Source organism: Cervus canadensis, chromosome 32 (genome assembly GCF_019320065.1).
Source record: "Cervus canadensis isolate Bull #8, Minnesota chromosome 32, ASM1932006v1, whole genome shotgun sequence".
Lineage (NCBI taxonomy): Eukaryota > Metazoa > Chordata > Mammalia > Artiodactyla > Cervidae > Cervus > Cervus canadensis.
Genome location: NC_057417.1, coordinates 20,527,814 through 20,547,580, shown reverse-complemented (window position 1 = coordinate 20,547,580; position 19,767 = coordinate 20,527,814). Strand labels below are relative to the sequence as shown.

Sequence of the window (19,767 nt, the reverse complement as noted above, 5' to 3'; positions counted from 1 at the left end):
TTGCTGTGGCTCCTTTTGTTGTGGAGCATGGATTCTAGGGCGTGAGGGCTTCAGTAGCTGCAGCACATGGACTCAGTAGTTGTGGCTTGAGGGCTTCATTGCTCCACAGCTTGTGGAATCATCTCAGACCAGGGATCAAACCACTTTCCCCTGCACTGGTAGGCGTGGATTCTTAACCACATCCAGGGACATCCTGCCTTAAGGAGATTACTCAACATTTCTGAGCCTTGGTTGTCTCACTTGCCAAGACCAATGTCAACTTCACAGTGTTGTCAGAGATAAAATGTGAAGGCATCTAGGTATATCTTTATGATTTGAAGAATGAATAGCAGCAGAGCTGCCTCCTCAACATTTTAGTGTGAAAAATTTTCAACATTTCTAGAGTTTAAAGAATTTTATAGTAAGACTTCTCTAGTGGTCCAGTGGTTAAGGATCCACTTTGCCATCGAGGGAACTCCCAGTTGATCCCTGGTTGAGGAACTAAGATCCCACATGCCACAGAGCAGCTAAGCCGGAGCGCTGCAACTACTGAGCCCAGGCGCCACAACTAGAGAGGCTCTGCACCGCAAAGAAAGATCCTGAATGACGCAATGAAGATCTCGCATGCCACAACCAAGACTCAACACAGACAAATAAATGAAGAATTTTGTGGCAAACACTCATATGTTCATCATGGTGTGGTTGCGCCAATGACAGAGGCAGGATCTTAGTTTCCCAACCAGGGATCCAACCTGGGCCCCCTTGCATTAGGAGCAGCGAGTCTTAACCACTGGACCACCAAGGTAGTCACTGTATTAACTTTTAAAAGCCATGCACATTAATTATTTTGTAAAAACTTAAACCAAAATTTAGGGTGGGAAGGCGCTCAAGAGGGAGACTATATGTATATTTATGGTTGAAACCAACACATTATAAAGCAATTTTACACACATACACAATTTAAAACTTCCTAGTTCCAGCTTCACCAAGCACCTTCCTACGACGACTCCAGTCCAGAGATTAAGAGAGCCGAGCCGCTGGTGCAAGGGGTCGGGTGGGCCCCGCGGCGGGGGAAAGAGAGTAAACCTGTACGTGGTCTCTACCTCGGCGACCCCCAGGGTTAGGACAGGTGTGTGCGTCTTTCCGCTGGAGCCAGGACCCGCTTCCGGATCCGCGGCCGGGAAGTGTGGAGCGGGGCCGTTGGGGACACAGTCCAGGGCTCCACAAACGCCGAGGTCGTTGGTGGCTTCCACAGCCGGCTCACCGAAACTTCCGGGCGAAAACGCCCCCACAACCCCTGTCTCGCGGCACAGCCGCTTCCTGCTGTCGCGGCCAATCACCCGCGGCCGTGAGACGCGGGCAGGGAGAGTGCTGGAAGGCCCGGGGCCTTCCATCTTTCTTGAAGGCAAGAAAACTACCCTTTGCCTTCCAGTCCCTTAAAAGCCCACCTGCACAGCCATTGTATTTAAGGGCAAGTGGACGATGAGAAGCCAGACGGACGCCATGTTTGATACGGTCAAAGGACGCCGCCCTTAAGGGCAGACAGTGAGAATTGAAGCCACGGTGTCGCCATATTTTCTGGAGGCACCTTCCGGGTCCCTTAACTCTGGTGTCTGTGTCCAAGCTGCCATGAAGTGAATAAATACCGAGGAAGTCTATTTGTCCCCGTCAGAATCCCGAATCCCAGCCCTGCTACTTCGGTTCCCTTGGCTGCGTACGGAAGCCGAGGCTGGGCGGGGCCTCGGGCTCGGGAGCCCTTCTTGTGGACGACGAGAGCTGAGGCCGGGCGCGGGGACCAGGCGGCCGCTGCTCGGGGCTGGGAGGCCCCATGGCGCCGCCCCCGGCCCCGCTCCTGGTGCTGAGACCGGGGGAGACCGGGCCCGGTTGCAAGAAGCCCTTGGCCGTGAGGTTCGCGGACGTGGCCGTGTACTTCTCCCCGGAGGAGTGGGGGTGTCTGCTGCCCGCGCAGAGAGCCCTGTACCGGGACGTGATGCGGGAGACCTACGGCCACCTGGGCGCGCTCGGTGAGGCCCCGGGTCAGAGCCCCCCTCCTGCTTCATTGGGGTTCAAAGGGGAGATCAAATAAGGACCCAGAGGATTGTAAGCCTTAATCCCGCCCTATCCCACCAACAGCACCAGCCACCTCCCATCCCTAGTGCTTCAGGTACCCCCTCGGGAGTCCTTCCACCCCGCAGCCGCTTCCTTCTGGAAGGCGCACTGCAGACCCAGTCCAGATTGAGCCTAAACTTTGAGGAGATGCCCTCACCCTGACGCGGGGGGCGCCGTCTTCCCAGGGCAGCCTCTCAGGCCAGCACCGTGATCCCTGTTCTCTCCCAGGATTCCCAGGCCCCAAACCAGCCCTCATCTCTTGGATGGAACAGGAGAGTGAGGCTTGGAGCCCCGCCGCCCAGGATCCTGAGGAGGGGGAAAGCCTGGGAGGAGCTCTGAGAGGTGAGGGATGGTCCCAGGTCTTCCCTGCCTGGCGTTCCAGAGCTTCCCATCTAGCAGTGTTTCCTTTCAGATCCCCACCTCCGGCACCCCTAAAGGAATGAAAGAGCCAACCGATGTTGGATACTAGCTAAGGAAAAAAGGCAGACCTGATACAAAGTTTTCAGAACTTGGGACAACTTGAGACCAGAATGAGAATCAGGAGCCCAGACTCCCTCTCCTAGAAACGCTGCTCATTCTCTCATTTTCAGGAACAACTAAAACTCCGTAAGAGGTAAAGAACCTGCCTACCAATGCAGGAGACACAAGAGAGAGGGGTTGGATCCCTGGGTGGGGAAGATCCCTTGGAGGAGGAAATGGTCACCCACTCCAGTATTCTTGCCTGGAGAATCCCATGGACAGAGGAGCCTGGTGGGCTACAGACCATGGTGTCTCAGAGTTGGACACAACCGAAGCAACTTAGCGTACAAGAATGAAAAAAAAAAAAAAGAATGAAAACAGCTTCAGGTCTGCCTTTTACATTCCTCAATCAAGGCAAAGTGGTACAAGAGAAAATACCCAGTAGTTGATAACTCGGCTCTTCACTCCCCACTGCCCCTCACCAGAATGCTCACCAGCAAATGTCTTTCTTCCTCTGTAAATGTCTTAACCCTACCAAAAAAAAATTGAGAAACCATAAAAATAATAGCCACTGCTTATTAAGCATTTACTAAGTGATGCTTCTACTCATTTAATCCTCCCAACAACTCTGTGAAGTAAAGAAAGCATTATGATTCCCATTTGACACATGAGGAACCAAGGCCCACCTAAGAGATTTGAACCCTGCTTATGGTTTTTCAAAGCCTGTGTGTTACTCACGGGTAGTACCTTTCTGGCACTTCCCTGAGGAAAAGCATCCTATAACCTGAGCCAATATAAGCAAATGTGTTTTAAAAAGGAACTTGATTCCTGTTTCCTAGGAGCTACCCCCAACAAAAGGGAAGAGGAGCCTGAAGCAGGACTAGGAGCCAAAGCACCGAGAAAGGCTCCTGGGAAGGAGAGGCCTGAGGAGCTGGTTAAACACAACCCTGGCACGACCGTCAGCAAAACCTCGGCCAGAGCACAGCCACCCAAACAAGCTGCCTGGGACCAGGGTGCGGGTCCTCAGCCCCCGGCCCCCCTACCGAGTGCGGATGCGCAGGCCAGCCAGCGGCGCCACGTGTGTGCAGACTGTGGCCGGCGCTTCACCTACCCCTCGCTGCTGGTCAGCCACCGGCGCATGCACTCGGGTGAGCGGCCGTTCCCCTGCCCCGAGTGTGGCATGCGCTTCAAGAGGAAGTTCGCCGTGGAAGCCCACCAGTGGATCCACCGCTCCTGCTCTGGGGGGCGGCGGGGCCGGAGGCCCGGAATCCGGGCTGTGCCTCGGGCCCCGGTCCGAGGTGACCGGGACCCTCCGGTGCTATTCCGGCACTACCCAGACATCTTCGAGGAGTGCGGGTGAGCTTCCGCTGGCAGGGTTTGAGCCTGACCTCGGCGCTGAGGACTCACTGGGTCCCGAGGGAGGCTCCTGAGTCAGGGCTTTGGGACCCACAGTTCATCCCTTGGACTTTCCTCAAGGATCCCTCAACTTTCCAAGCTTGTAAAAAGAGAAGTGCCTGTAAAGATTCAAATAGATTAAACTCGACACCCCTCTCCCCCGATCTTTCTAAAAAAAAGAAAAAAGAACAAAAGAAAATGAAGAGAGTGAGATGCTGGACTTTTCTCAAAGTGTTATCTCAGTGGCAGGTGCGACTAAGATCAGAACTGTCTACAGAAATCCCCCCTGCTTATCTGCAGCAGAGGTAAATGCCGAGGGGGACTAAGGCTGAGGAGGAGGCCTCAGATGGAGGGCCTGGTCAAGCCCTAGGTAACTGAACCAATAGGAGGCCCAGGCAGTGAAGTGGGTGGAAAATGTACAGAAGCACCAGATGCAGACCTCATCTCTGTAGCTTGCTCTCAAGGCACAGCTGGTAAGTCACCCACCCTCCCTGAGCCTCAGCTCCCTCATCTGTAAAGTGAGATCAATAATATCTACCTCAAAGGGTTACTGTGAAGACTGACATTGTAACAAGATAATAAGTGTGGCAGAGTAAATGTGCAATAAACAAATAAACATTTGTTGAAAGAGTGAAAATGACTATTGATATTTTCCACTTCAGATCATGAAAAGAAGTCTGCTACGGAGGCAGGGATGGGTATCAGTAGCTGTGTTTCCAGATGAGTCAACTGGGGCTCCAAGTTTCACTGCTACAAGGCAGCAAAGCTGGAAACTGGCACTGCCCACATATTTCTACCACTTCCTATGAGCAGTCAGATCTGGGCAGAACATAGATCAGGGGCTCAGGTAAGAGTGAAGCAAGGGAGCCAGCCTTGCCTGTCAGGCAGCCTCAGCAGGAAAGTGAGAACCCCACCATGGCCAGAGACCTTTCACTGAGAAAAGGCAGTCAAGGGACTTCCCTGGTGGTTCAGTGGTTAAGACTTTGCCTTCCAATGCAGGGTACTCAGGTTCAGTTCCTGGTGGGGGAACTAAAATCCCATGTGCCTTGTAGCCAAAAATCCAAAACATAAAACAGAAGCAATTTTGTAACAAATTCAATAAAGACTTTAAAATTGACCTAAATAAAGAAGAAGGTCTTAAAAGAGAAAAAAAAGCCAACATTCAGTGACCATATTGAATGACTTCTGTTGGAGACACTGCCAGGTGATAAAGGAATCCCACGATGAGGAAGACTAATTTCCCTCATTCAGCAACCATCTGAAGCCTCTCTGGGATTTTGTGCAGGGCTCCAGGGACACAATGACTCAGGTCCAACATTCAAAAGATTGATTGGGGCTCTAATGGAGGAGTCCAGAGGCACCACCATCCTGGTTGGTGATATGCCAGGAAATGCAACTTGGAAGAAAAGGAGTGGTTGTGCTTCCCATAGCATTACTTAAGAAATGGTTGTAGTGAGATTTTTCAGGCAGAGGAAGTAGCAATGGAGGCTTATTTCCTAAAAAGGATAAAAGATGGACACAGTGTGGAGTGGAGGTTAGAAGCATGGGCCCTGGAGTCAGACTGTCTGCCTTCAGATCCTGACTCAGCTGCTTTATAACTGTGAACTTGGGCAAGTCACTTCTTGCTCCAAGTCACCTCTCTATGCCTTACTTTCTTCATCTACAAAACCTGGATAATAATAGCATCTATCTCATAAGACTGATGCAATGGTTAAATAATACAGGATGATGCCTTGTACATTAGAGTTTAACAAACATTGGTTATTGTTATTCAGTTCAGTTCAGTTGCTCAGTTGTGTCCAACTCTTTGCGACCCCATGAATCGTAGCACACCAGGCCTCCCTGTCCATCACCAACTCCCGGAGTTTACTCAAACTTATGTCCACCGAGTCGGTGATGCCATCCAGCCATCTCATCCTGTCGTCCCCCTTCTCCTCCTGCCCCCAATCCCTCCCAGCATCAGAGTCTTTTCCAATGAGTCAACTCTTCGCATGAGGTGGCCAAAGTATTAGAGTTTCAGCTTCAGCATCAGTCCTTCCAATGAACATCTAGGACTGATCTCCTTTAGGATGGACTGGTTGGATTTCCCTGCAATCTAAGGGACTCCCAAGAGTCTTCTCCAACACCACAGTTCAAAAGCATCAATTTTTTGGTGCTCAGCTTTCTTCACAGTCCAACTCTCACATCCATACATGACCACTGGAAAAACCATAGCCTTGACCAGACGGACCTTTGTTGGGCAAAGTAATGTCTCTGTTTTTTAATACGCTACCTAGGTTGGTCATATCTTTCCTTCCAAGGAGTAAGCGTCTTTTAATTTCATGGCTGCAATCACCATCTACAGTGATTTTGGAGCCCCAAAAAATAAAGTTTGACACTGTTTCCACTGTTTCCCCATCTATCTCCCATGAAGTGATGGGACCAGATGCCATGATCTTAGTTTTCTGAATGTTGAGCTTTAAGCCAACTTTTTCACTCTCTTTCACTTTCATCAAAGGGCTTTTTAGTTCCTTTTCACTTTCTGCCATAAGGGTGGTGCTATATGCATATCTGAGGTTATTGATATTTCTCCCGGCAATCTTGATTCCAGCGTGTGCTTCTTCCAGCCCCGAGTTTCTCATGATGTACTCTGCATATAAGTTAAACAAGCAGGGTGACAATATACAGCTTGACATACTCCTTTTCCTATTTGGAACCAGTCTGTTGTTCCATGTCCAGTTCTAACTGTTGCTTCCTGCCCTGCATACAGGTTTCTCAAGAGGCAGGTCATTGTTATTCAAACACAACACAAAATAGTATGTGAGCAGGACCATGTCTCCAAGAGGAGACATGAGCAGGTCTTCTGGATCAAGGAAGTCTTCCTAGAGGAGGTATTTCCAACTGTCCTTGAAGGATGAGAAAGATTTCAACCAGGATGGGCATGTATAGGGAATGAGCAGCAGCTCCACTTGATTGAAGCATAAAGACTGAAAGTAAAGAATAATGGATACCAGATGCAATCGAGAAGCGGGACCTATCTGGGAGGATCACAGATCCTAGTTGGGGATCTTGAGGCTCACCCTGTAGGCACTGAGGAGCCATAGAAAGTCCCTGAGTAGAAGCAGAGCTCCTGCTGTCAGAAACTGTCAGAAAATGTCTTTGTCTGGACTTCCCTGGTGGTCCAGTGGTTAAGACGCCAACTTTCCAATGCAGGGGCTGAGGGATTGATCCCCAGTCAGGGAACTAAGATCCCACATGCCCTGTGGCACAGCCAAATTTACATATATATATATATATATATATATATATATATATATATATATATATATATGTCTTTGTCAAACAGTGTGGAGTGTGACCCATGAGAGGAGCCTGGGCATGAGGCATGAGAAATCTGCTGGGCATCTGCTCCCAGGTAGAAGCAATTAGTAGCGGGACCAAGCTAGAAAGCAAGACTTTTTTTTTTTTTTTTGTAGTTGCCCTTGTCTGCTGACCTTGGAGCTGGAAAGAAAGGTATTCCTGAGAGATTTCTGTCATAGAACCTGCATGCTTCAGTGAACTGACCAACATGAGCTGTGAACAAGTAAGTCCCAGAGGTTTCAAGCGTGGAGAGCTGCAACAAGGGAGCCCAAGCACCGGGGGAGGATGTGAAGGTCCAGGGGTGACCAGTACTGGATGGGGTGAGTCATGGGGGGCAGGGGGAGAACTGAAAAGAGGAGGAGCCACCAAAAAGGAGGGGGCAGAACCAGGCATAATGTGTCGAGCAGAACTGCCCAGGTCAGCACTTGGCACAGAGCAAGTGCTGTCTACTCTTTCTTGTTTATCCAGTTAACAGATATCTACTAGGCATTTAACATGTACCACAACTCCCAAGCACTCAAACAACATACTCATTTCCCATGACTTGACCCCTAAACATAACCCTATTATGTACTTTTGGTACAGAATCCACCTGCAATGGAGGAAACCCTGGTTCGATTCCTGGGTCAGGAAGATCCCCTGGAGAAGGGCTAGGCTACCCACTCCAGTATTCTTGGGCTTCTCTTGTGGCTCAGCTGGTAAAGAATCTGCCTGTGATGAGGGAGACCTGGGTTCGATCCCTGGGTTGGGGAGATCCCCTGGAGGAGGAAATGGCAACCCACTCCAATATCCTGGCCTGGAGAATTCCATGGACTACACAGTCCACGAGGCTGAAAACAGTCAGACACAACTGAGCAACTTTCACTTTTTCTATTACATACTTTTAATATTTAGGGTCCGTGTTGATGTTTGACAGAAAACTACAAAATTCTGTAAAGCAATTACCCTTCAATTAAAAAATATTTCAGTTCAATTCAGTCACTCAGTCGTGTCTGACTCTTTTGTAGCACACCAGGCCTCCCTGTCCATCACCAACTCCCAGAGTTTATTTAAACTCATGCCCATGGAGTCAGTGATGCCATCCAACCATCTCATCCTCTGTTGGCCCCTTCTCCTCCCGCCTTCAATCTTTCCCAGCATCAGGGTCTTTTCCAATGAGTCAGTTCTTCACATCAGGTGGCCAAAGTATTGGAGTTTCAGCTTCAGCATTAGTCCTTCCAATGAATATTCAGGACTGATTTCCTTTAGGATGGACTGGTTGGATCTCCTTACAGTCCAAGTGACACTCAAGAGTCTTCTCCAACACCACAGTTCAAAAGCATCAATTCTTCGGCACTCAGCTTTCTTTACGGTCCAACTCTCACATCCATGCATGATTACTGTAGCTTTGACTAGATGGACCTTTGTTGGCAAAGCAATGTCTCTGCTTGTTAATATGCTGTCTAGTTTGGTCATAACTTTTCTTCTAAGGAGCAAGCATCTTTTAATTTCATGGCTGCAGTCACCATCTGCAGTGATTTTGGAGCCCCAAAAAATAAAGTCTCACTGTTTCCACTATTTCCCTATCTATTTGCCATGAAGTGGTGGGACCATCAGATGCCATGATCTTAGTTTTCTGAGTGTTGAGTTTTAAGCCAATTTTTTCACTCTCCTCTTTCACTTTCATCAAGAATCTCTTTAGTTCTTCTTCACCTTCTGCCATGAGGGTGGTGTCATCTGCATATCTGAGGTTATTGATATTTCTCCCAGCAATCTTGATTCCAGTTTGTGCTTTATCCAGCCCAGCGTTTCTCATGATGTACTCTGCATATAAGTTAAATAAGCAGGGTGACAATATACAGCCTTGATGTACTCCTTTCCCAATTTGGAACCAGTCTGTTCCATGTCCAGTTCTAACTGTTGCTTCTTGACCTGCATACAGATTTCTCAGGAGGCAGGTCAGGTGGTCTGGTATTCCCATCTCTAAGAATTTTTCACAGTTTGTGTGATCCACACAGTCAAAGGCTTTGGCATAGTCAACAAAGCAGAAATAGATATTTTTCTGGAACTCTTGCTTTTTCTATGATCCAAGAGATGTTGGAAATTTGATCTCTGGTTCCTCTGCCTTTTTTAAATGCAGCTTAAACATCTGGATGTTGATGGTTCACGTACTGTTGAAGCCTAGCTTGGAGGATTTTGAACATTACTTTGCTAGCGTGTGAGATGAGTGCAGTTGTGCAGTAGTTTGAACATTCTTTGTCATTGCCTTTCTTTGGGATTGGAATGAAAACTGATCTTTTCCAGTCCTGTGGCCACTGCTGAGTCTTCCAAATTTGCTAGCATATTGAGGGCAGCACTTTCACAGCATCATCTTTTAGGCTTTGAAATAGCTCAACTGGAATTCCATCACCTCCACTAGCTTTGTTCGTAGTGATGCTTCCTAAGGCCCACTTGACTTTGAATTCCAGGATGTCTAAATAAAAAAGTATTTAGAGCCCATCATTTTAATTTCTTCTCTCTACATTTAATACAACAGAATGGAATCGTATACCCACTCCATTATTCTTGCCTGGGAAATCCCATGGATAGAGGAGCCTGGTGTGCTAAGGTGCCTGGCGTTGCAAAGAGTCAGACATGACTTGGTGACTACAGAACAACAGTGGAATGGCATAGGTGACCTGAAGCACTTTTTCTGACTTCCAGGTCCCTGATTCTTGCCCTACCCCAGATCCAACTGCTTCTTTGTAACCTGGCCTAAAACCCCACCTCTCTCTGGTTGCTGAGATTGTGTCTTCAGTAACCCATCGTGTCATGGGTTCTGGAGTCAGAACCCTCACTAGCTGTGTGGCCTGGGGTAAGGTCATTCCCCTTGGCGTTGGTCTACTGATCCAGAAGGGTATTTATCTCTGAAGTGTTCTTAGGGATTAAATGAGTTAATCCGGCAGATGCACTTAGAACAGAGTCTGGCATGTATTAATAGTAAGTGATTGATCAAGGTAAGCTAATATCATTGATCTTAGTCACAGCACAGAACCAACTGCAGTTCTTGTATAATTGGCCACTGTTCTGTTAGGAGAGCTTGGAATTGGAAGCACACAGAAATGGAGCATTGAAAGCAAATGAGTCCTGTCATCCCCTAATTCATCTCACATCTTAAAACTTTTTTCCATCTAACTTTTTTTTACTTCAATCCTGACTTAATAACTTGAGAATTCAGTTCATTCCACAATGTCAGCAGGGGCCCGTAAATTCGAAGCGTTAATGTTGCATTTCTGGAACACGTCTGAAGGAGGCAGAACCAGGAGGAAAGGCTGGATGTATTAGGAGTCTGAAGACACAGAGTCACTAACGGGCTGCCTGACTTTGGGTCTTAACTGGGCTTCAGTTTCCTCTTCTGTAAAATGCCTGAACTCTAAGGCACTGAGAAGCATGCGTCCCAGTGTCCTCAGTAAGATCCAGTAAATGCGTGAAAATGATGATAGATATCTCTGTAGGGCGTAGACAATCACTGTAGGAATATTTAAGAAACCGTTAGTAGAGGTATGGTGGGGACTGAGGCCGAGGACATTCACTGAATATTCTTGTGTAACCTTCTAAAAGAAAAATAAAAATCTGAGAAATGAATTAGTTCGCTAAAAAAAACTTTTTTAAAACACCAGGTCACTGGACGGGCCTTCTTTCGGGGATTGAGAAGAGGACGTTTGTTCGGACCGCCCCTGATTCCTGGCCCTGTGGCCACTCTCCAGTGTCCCTCTCCGCCGCGCGCCCGCGCAGCCGCCTCACCTTTCACCCGCCAGAACTGAGCGCGGACGCCGAAGCAGCTGCGGCCATCTTAACTATGGGCAAGAGGCCCTTGCAAGGCCACCGGCATAACAGCAAGAGAAGACAACTCGAGGGGGGAATAAACCAGATCATCAAAGCCTTTCTCTAACATGGACGGTAGAGTGCCACGGCCTCTTCTGAGGGCGCCTTTTTCTCGGCCCACGGAACAAGGAGTTCGGTTAACAGGCCGTTTCCCGCCGTCCTAGAGGGGCCCCACTACAAGCTACTTCCGGTCGCCTGGGCCCGGAGGGACGCACCCCCGCCCTGCACCGGAGGCCGAGTCGCTAGTCTCTCCCGGGAGAAGTGTGGGTGGCCGTATGACTCCACCCCCGGCTCCCGATCTGGGCTCCCAGCGGTGTCGGTGAAGAACGGCGGGAAGAAGGTGGGAGAAGGCCGTGGGCATCGTGAAAGTGGCCCTATATTTCTTCCCCGAGGAGTGGGGTGTCTGCGGTGAAAAACCTCCACCTGGGCGTGTACGGTGACGCCCAGCGTCCCGCATCTGCCTCATGATAATTGGTTCCCGGGATCCTCGCCAGATCAGCCTGACTGAAATTAATGACTTACCCTCCACTGTCAGATACCAGCGCTGGCTCCCCAAGACTTGTGCAGAAACTAGAGAACCTGTACCGGCCTTCAAGGCCCATAGCACTCTAACCTCTTCTTCTTTCTCTACCTGCACGCCATCTCATTGGCTCCTGCCAAGTAGAATCTTCGTTCTTTGGACATGCTTCTAGCTTAATGAGTCTTTGTTCTTGCTATTCTGCTCTGTTACACACTACCCTCCAACTCTCACACCCTTCACTGCCATCTTCAAGAAGTTTCTTGGGAGAGGGATGAATTGGGACACATACACACTGCTATATATTAAATAGATAACTAGAGCTTCCCTGGTGGCTCAGTGGTAAAGAATCTGCCTGCCATTGCAGGAGACATGAGTTCAGTCCTGGTCTGGGGAGATCCCACGTGCCAAGAGCAAGTAAGCGCAGGTGTCACACCTACTGAAGCCTGCGTGCTCTAGAGCAAGTAAGCGCAGGTGTCACACCTACTGAAGCCTGCGTGCTCTAGAGCTTGTTCTCTGCAAGGAGAGGCCACCACACTGAGATACCCTGGAACTGCAACTAGAGTAACCACCACTCACGGAAACTGGGAAAAGCCCTCACAGCAACAAAGATGCAACACAACCAATACAGAAATAAAAATTAAAAAATAAATAAAATAGATAACCAATAGGGACCTACTATAGAGCATAGGGAACTCTACTCAATACTCTAATGATCTATATGAGAAAAGAATCTAAAAAAGAATCAATGTATATGTGACTGATTCACTTTGCCGTACACCTGAAACTAACACAACACTGTCAATCAACTATCCTCCCAAAAAATTTATAAAAGAAGAAGAAGGAAAGAAAGAGGGTAAAGAAATTTCTTCTGGAGCTCTTCTGGCCTGTACTGGAAGTCTCCAAACTGCGGCTCTGTGTCCATCTTTAACCCTGAGCACAATCTGCCCAGAAGTCCTGTCTGCACCTTTGCCAGCAAAGCTCCTATCTGGAATCTCTCTTAAAACATCTAGAACAATCCCTGGCATATATGAGGTGCCCGTGTGCTGTGTGCTTAGTCGCTCAGTCGTGTCTGACTTTTTGTGACCTCATAGACTGTAGCCTGACAGGCTCCTCTGTCCATGGAGATTTTCCAGGCAAGAATACTGGACCAACGTGCTGTGCCCTCCTCCAGGGGATCTTCCCAAACCAGGGATTGAACCCAGGTCTCCCACTTTGCAGGCGTATTCTTTACTGTCTGAGCCACCGTGGAAGCCCGAGGTGCCCAATATATTTTCATTAAATGAATGCAAAGGTGCCCTCAGGCTGCACCTTCATCCCCATGCCACTGAGTGCAATCATGGTTTGCCTTTACCTACAACTTGGCCCAGTGCACTCTCTCGCTCTCTCTTTTAAATGTTTATTTTATTTGGGTGCTCTGGGTCTTAGTTTTGGCAAAGGGATCACATGGACTCCAGTTGTAGCTCACAGGCTCAGTGGTTGTGACTCAGGGGGCTCAGCTGCTTCAAGGCTGTGGGACTTTAGTTCTCCAACCAACGATTAAACCTGAGTCCCCTGCATTGCAAGGTGGATTCTTAACCACTGGACCACCAGGGAAGTCCACATAGGTAGTCTTAAGAAATGTTTATTGAATGATTAGCATTCTGCCCAGTTTTGTGAAAAGTGAAAGTGTTAGTCACTCAATTGTGTCCGACTCTGTTGTGACCCCATGGACTGTAGCCCACCAAGGCTCCTCTGTCCATGGAATTCTCCAGGCAAGAATACCAGAATGGGTTACCACTCCCTTCTCCAGGGCATCTTCTTGACCCAGAGATTGAACTCTCATATCCCACCTTATTTCTGGCAGATTCTTTACTATCTGAGCCACCAGGGATCCCCAATTTTGCCAGACCCCAAACCAGCCCTCATCAAATGGGTGGAGCAGGAGACCCAGCTGTGGGGTACAGATGCTCAGGATTCCCATGAGTAGGAAGTCTGAAAGAAAGCCAGAAAGATGAAAAGTAGAAGCGATGTCCCAGTTCCAGCTGGAAGGGAAAAACGTTTGTTGAGTAAGAAACACCATCTGCATGTTCTTTACCGCTGACATTACTAGTTTTTGTTGATCTGAATTTATGACACCCACTGGAAATTGCAATCTTGACCTTCTCTTTCTCACTTAATTAGCTCTGAGGCATCCAAGTGGTCCCATGATTAGGTCATACTTTATGAATCATCCAAAGGTCAGTGGCCATGTGTGAATTCAAGTTTAGAAGGGAGGCAGTTTGAGACTTCCCTGGCAGTTCCGTGGTTAAGATTTCATGCTCCCAAGGCATGTCCCACAGCATGGCCAAAAAATAAAAGTTTAGGATGGAGGCAGTTTATTTGTCTCTCACGTCCCTGGTCCCTATAACAGCTGCTCCTCTGGTTGAGAGTATCTCCTCTGTTGACCCTGGAGTGGGTGGGAATGTCCCTGACCTGCAAGCCCTCAACTGGCCAACACAGTCTAGAAGGGGGCTTCCAGGGCCTGGGTACCCACTGAATGCTTCTGTCTTCGTGAAGTTTGATTCTATCAGCCTGAACATAAGTAGGCCTTGGAGAGTTCACAGGGGGAAATGTAAGTTTTGAATCTGTTTCCCAGCACTCATTCAGAAAAGTGATACATTTGGAAGGGGTCAGCAGGAGTCTATCTGGGAGTTGTCATGAGGCCCTGGAGTCAGAGACACTGATGTGGTCTTTGAGCCTGTGGCCAAGGCTTCCTGTAGTTGGGGTTTTCCCAGGCCCTCAGCCTGTGCCCAGCTTCAACACCTGGCACTGAGGATTTACCTTCATCCCCATCTGGAATGCAATCATGCTTTACCTTTACCTTCAACTTGGCCCAGTGCACTCTTTGTTTTTGGTTTTTTTTTTATATTTATTTTATTTGGCCGCGCCAGTTGTGGCACGTGAACTCTTCGTTGCAGCATGTGGGATCTAGTTCCCTGACCAAGGATTGAACCCGGATCCCCTGTAGTGGAAGCATGGAGTCCCAACCACTGGACCACCAGGGGAGTCCGGGCCCAGTGCATTCTGGAGAGGACCCTTCACCTAGTGCCATACTTCTCAAGCTATTTGCTGACTCACTAGTGTCCCCACAGTGGAAGGTGCTGCAGCCAGAGGCCACTAGTAGACCCACCAGCCTGGTGCCATGGACCCTAAGGGCCATCTAGGGGAGCAGACTCTGCCCTAGGTTCTTCTCCAGGAGGGTCCAGACCCCCCTGCAAGTTTCCAGCACTACCCAGGGCTCTCTTCCAGGTCTGTGTGTGATGGGGATGGGCACTGACAGGTGACCAAAAGCCTTCCCTCTTAATGGAAATTTTCTATTGTCTTTTTTGTCTTTCAGGGGGCCTGAGAGGTGAGGAGGACTAGGGTCCCTAGGCAACTCTGTGCCCTTAGTCCTTGTTCTCTACTAGCCACCCTCCAACAAGCCTCTCTCCTTGGCCAGGCTGACCCCTCCCAAGTTTATGTCTTCCCCTTTTCTTCTGTTGAGATGATGATGATTATTATTATTTGGCTGTGCTGAGTCTTAAATTGCAGCATGCAGGATCTTTGATCTTCATGGTAGCAAGCGGGATCTTTAGTTGTGGCATGCAAATTTAGTTGCAGCCTGTAGGATCTAGTTCTCTTATCAGGGATGGAACTGGGTCCCCCTGCACTGGAAGTGCAGAGTCTTAGCCACTGGGTCACCAGGGAAGTTCAGAGATCAGTTCTTTACTTGCCCAGCTTCCCTGGGGAGAAGCAGCCACTAGATACAAGGAGCCTGCGAAGGTCTCAGGGAAGCCTTTGGAAGGAAGGAGGCAAACAGACCAAAGCTCCAGAGTAGCCCGCAGACCAGCAAATGCGAAGCACATGTCCATGAAGTGTGTAAAATGCAGTGATTGATTTATCTGGCCAAAGGAAAAATATCAAGGCTTCTTAGGGCAGGGTATATTTATGAAGGCGTGTGGGAAGCACTGAGTAGGCAGTCAATAAATGTGTCCAGTGAGAGAAAGTGCTTGGAGGTAAAAATGATGAAGAGAGTTGGTGCCATTTGCTAAGACAAGATCCCAGGGGCGGCAGGCAGAGGGAAAAAAAGGATGAGTTCAGCTCGAGCCTGCAAAATCCGAGGTGTTCATGGGCCATCCATCCCAGGGCACGGTGGCAAGTGGCTCTGGGACCAGGAATTCAAGGAACTCGCCTTGAGCTAAAGCTAAATGGATGTTCGGGAGGCGTCCTGAAGGGTATGTGGGGAGGGGGTAAGCTTACAGAAAGGGGGTCCTTCCGACCTTTCTCAGACCTCATCCTACCCTCCTCCGGATGCCAGCACGATCTCCTGAAACTTAAGTTCCCAGAATTTCAATAGCTCGATCAAGTTTCTTTCACCCGCTCCATTCTTTTACCCTCAACACTGGGGGAAGCGTGCGGTCACCCAGCGATGGGCCAGCCACGAAACCTAACGTCTGAAATCACCGCGCGGAGCGGGTCTAGGGTCGGGGCTGGAGGTCGCTGCTCCAAGCCTGAACCGGGCCGCGGCGAGACCTCCAGCTCGGCGGGTGCGGGGACCCGGCGGGGAAGCCCGGCCGCCGAGCCTCCGAGGCCCGGCGCCGCGTTCTGGAGAACGCCGCCCCCCCACCCCCCGCAACCCCGCCCGGGCCGGTGGCGGCGCCTTCCCGGGCGCCTGTAGCCGCCGCGGCCATGTTGGCTGAGGGCTCGAAGACAAAGCCACCTGGAGACAGCCGGGTGGCGTCATCCGGGCACGATGGCGCGGGAGCGAAATGCGTGGGGCCGCGTGGCCGCCATCTCTTAGGAGAGCACCTTCAGCCACCTGCCCTCAGTGTTCAGCCACCCCCGTGGACCCTCGAGGGGCCGTTCCTGCTCTCCCGGCCTCCCGACCGCGCCCCGACTCTTGACCCCGGCCGGGGAGCGTTCTGGATCTCCGAGGCTCCGCGGACCCCGGCGGGTAGGGGTGGCGCCGGCCCGCCGCCGGGGTGGCATTTACGATGGCGCCGCCCCCGGCCCCGCTCCCCGCGCGGGAACCTAACGAGGTCGGGCCCCAGAGGGGGACATCCGAGCCCGTGAGCTTCGCGGACGTGGCCGTGTACTTCTCCCAGGAGGAGTGGGGGTGTCTGCAGCCCGCGCAGAGGGCCCTGTACCGGGACGTGATGCGGGAGACCTATGGCCACCTGGGCGCGCTCGGTGAGGCCCCACCTGCTCGCCTTTGCTCACACCCCAGTCCACCCCGCCCAGCCTATGGATCCTGCACGTGGAGTGGGAGGCCCCAGGAAGCCGGGACCGTGGGCGGCGGCCTCCCCCGCAGCGTGGGCTTTGCGTTCTCTCCCCCTTCCCTCCAGGCTTCCGAGGCACCAAGCCAGCCCTCATCTCCTGGGTGGAGGAAGAGGCAGAAATGTGGGGTCCAGATGCCGGGCCGCCTGAGATGGGAGAGTGTCTTACAGAAGCAGACACAGGTGAAGCAGTGGGGACTTTGTCCCCTGGGGACTTCCTCTGGGTCCTACCCATCATGTTACCCTCTGCCAACTCCTTACGTGCTCATCAGTTTCCTGCCTGAATTGCTTTCCCAGCTAAGGTTATTATTATGCCTGATCCCTGCCTAGCTTCTGGATTCGCCTAGAAAGGGCCCGAGAGTGTGACCCAGGCATCCCTGCCTCTCTACTCCCCAGCTCCTCGGAACCTGAGCCCCTGACCTCTATCTGGTCTCTAAGTTCCTCTGAGCGCCACATCACCCCACCTGCTGTTTGCCTGTTCTCTAGCTCGTTCACCCCCTCCTGTGTTCACTTTGTTTTTGTTATACTTTTGTCGCAGCCTCCTTTCTCTTGGCTGGTACTGTTTTGTTCCTCTGGTTCATCCTGTCCTCCTGTTGCACTTGTGCCCAGCCCCTGTGAACTTGGCAGTGCCCGCCCCCTTCATGCCTCTCTGTGCTGTTCCTGCTGCTGGCTGCATACTTACATCCACTCATGCTCTGTGATCTAGCTTAATTGTCGTCCCCCAGACCCCCATTTCCCCAGCCCCCAGAATGTACCCTGCCCCTGTCCTTCCTTCTCTTGTTGTCTCTACAGTTTTTCTTTCTGTCCCCTGCGACTGAGGGTAAAGTGTAACTTCTAACTTCCCTGGCCTGTACCGAGCTGAGTCCCAGAGGCAGCTGTATCTAAGAGGCTTCTCTGTCCCCGTAGTGAGTGTGAGCATCAAGGACCAGGATAAGTTGAGGTCTGAGCTCTCCCCTTGTCTCCCAGCAGGTTCCAGAAACCAGGCAGAAAAAGGAGAGAGAGGAGGGAGGGAGGCACTGGGGAAGATCCTTTCTGTGGACGCTCAGCTTCCCGAGCTGACGGCTCTCAAACCCCTCTCTGCTGGCTTTCCTTACGGTTGCCAGCAGCCACCGAAGGTGCCTCGCCGGGGTCGCCCGCCACTCTCTGCCCACCCCCCGGTCCCCAGAGCCGATCGGCGGCATGGCTGCTACGTGTGCGGGAAGAGTTTCGCCTGGCGCTCCACCCTGGTGGAGCATCTCTACACCCACACGGGCGAGAAGCCCTTCGGCTGCCCGGACTGTGGCAAGGGCTTCAGCCAGGCGTCCTCTCTGAGCAAGCACCGGGCCATCCACCGTGGGGAACGGCCCCACCGCTGCCCGGACTGTGGCCGGGCCTTCACGCAGCGCTCGGCTCTCACCACCCACCTCCGGGTCCACACGGGCGAGAAGCCCTACCGCTGCGCCGACTGCGGCCGCTGCTTCAGCCAGAGCTCCGCCCTCTACCAGCACCAGCGGGTCCACAGCGGGGAGACCCCCTTCCCCTGCCCGGACTGTGGCCGCGCCTTCGCCCACGCCTCCGACCTCCGGCGCCACGTGCGCACCCACACCGGCGAGAAGCCCTACGCGTGCCCAGACTGCGGGCGCTGCTTCCGGCAGAGCTCGGAGATGGCCGCCCACCGGCGCACCCACAGCGGCGAGCGCCCCTACGCCTGTCCTCAGTGTGGCAGGTGCTTCGGCCAGAAGTCAGCCATGGCCAAGCACCAGTGGGTCCATCGTCCAGGGGCGGGGGTGCGCAGGGGCGGGGGTGCCGCTGGGCTGCCTGTGTCCTTGGCCTCTGCCCGAGGGGACCTGGACCCCCCCGTGGGCTTCCAGCATTACCCAGAGATATTCCAGGAGTGTGGGTGATGGCTTCATGGGTGACAAGGCCAAGGGTGAAGATGTAGACATTGTTTGAGGCCCAAGATGGCCTCAGGGGCCTCAAACTCAGGCAACTCCGGGGAGGTCACAAAATTCCCAGAGGGCGCTGAACCTGGGGGTGGGGGGTGAGGACCACTTTATCTTAGGCCTTCACCAGTTTCATCTGCTGAGACCTTGTCCCCTATGGTCCCAGACTCTAGAGCCCCCTTTGCTGAGTCAGGGCAGAGGTAAGAACCCCCACTAGACTTCCACTATGGGGAAAGGCTGTTTCTCAGCTTAGGTATAAGAGGAGAATTTTGTTTTATCCACTGACTTGACTGCCGAAGTTAAAAACTGATGGCCAGGTACTGAATCTGGTCTCCCAACAGCCTTTTACAATACATGTATTTTTAGACCAGCCAGCATTTTTAAGTGTTATGAATTATTGGTTAAGATGTAAAAATCAGGCTATTTCACACAAAAAACCAAGTTTCTGGCCTCTTGAAAAAAATCCAAAGATTTGGCGACTTGACCTGAGTTCCCACAAAGCCACAGTTGACAGGAGCTGAGAGGCCCCTTTGAATGGAGCCCAGGCTCTTCAGTTCAGCCCACCTGCCAGCTCCTTAAGCACCTCCTGACCAGTGTCAGCTGCCACTTGTCATGGCTGTCTCTGGCAAAGCAGGCCCTCTCCATCTGGCATTTTCTACTCATTTACATGACCTGTTGGACTCCTGTAGTCATTTTTTAAAAATGTATTTTTAATACATAAAAATATGTATTTATTTTATTTATTTGGCTGGTCTTAGTTGCGGCATGCAGGATCTAGTTCCCCAACCAGGGATCGAACCCGAGCCCACTGCACTGGGAGCACTGAGTCTTAGCCACTGGACCACCAGGGATACCCCTTCCTATAGTCATTTGAGTTTACAAACTGTAGTCTATGGCATTCAGTTGTTCTTGAATCAGGGATTCAGGT

General features: G+C 51.1%; 1 protein-coding gene across 1 annotated transcript; it reads left to right on the top strand.

Annotated features, from left to right (window-relative positions):
- Window positions 1–824: 824 nt before the first annotated feature.
- Window positions 825–19,578, top strand: LOC122433554 (zinc finger protein 316-like). The gene is made up of 9 exons (XM_043456588.1): window positions 825–2,003; window positions 2,317–2,430; window positions 3,387–3,903; window positions 11,035–11,135; window positions 11,289–11,464; window positions 16,181–16,414; window positions 16,600–16,831; window positions 16,987–17,100; window positions 17,884–19,578. The coding sequence occupies exons 1-9, from the start codon at window positions 1,808–1,810 to the stop codon at window positions 18,798–18,800; spliced, it is 2,601 nt and encodes an 866-aa protein (XP_043312523.1). The 5' UTR covers window positions 825–1,807; the 3' UTR covers window positions 18,801–19,578.
- Window positions 19,579–19,767: the final 189 nt, after the last annotated feature.

Coding starts and splice junctions, on each gene's coding strand:
- LOC122433554 (XM_043456588.1), top strand. CDS start 1,808: ATGGCGCCGCCCCCGGCCCCGCTCCTGGTGCTGAGACCGGGGGAGACC. Junction 2,004..2,316: donor CGGCCACCTGGGCGCGCTCG/GTGAGGCCCCGG, acceptor GTTCTCTCCCAG/GATTCCCAGGCCCCAAACCA. Junction 16,832..16,986: donor TGGCCACCTGGGCGCGCTCG/GTGAGGCCCCAC, acceptor CCTTCCCTCCAG/GCTTCCGAGGCACCAAGCCA.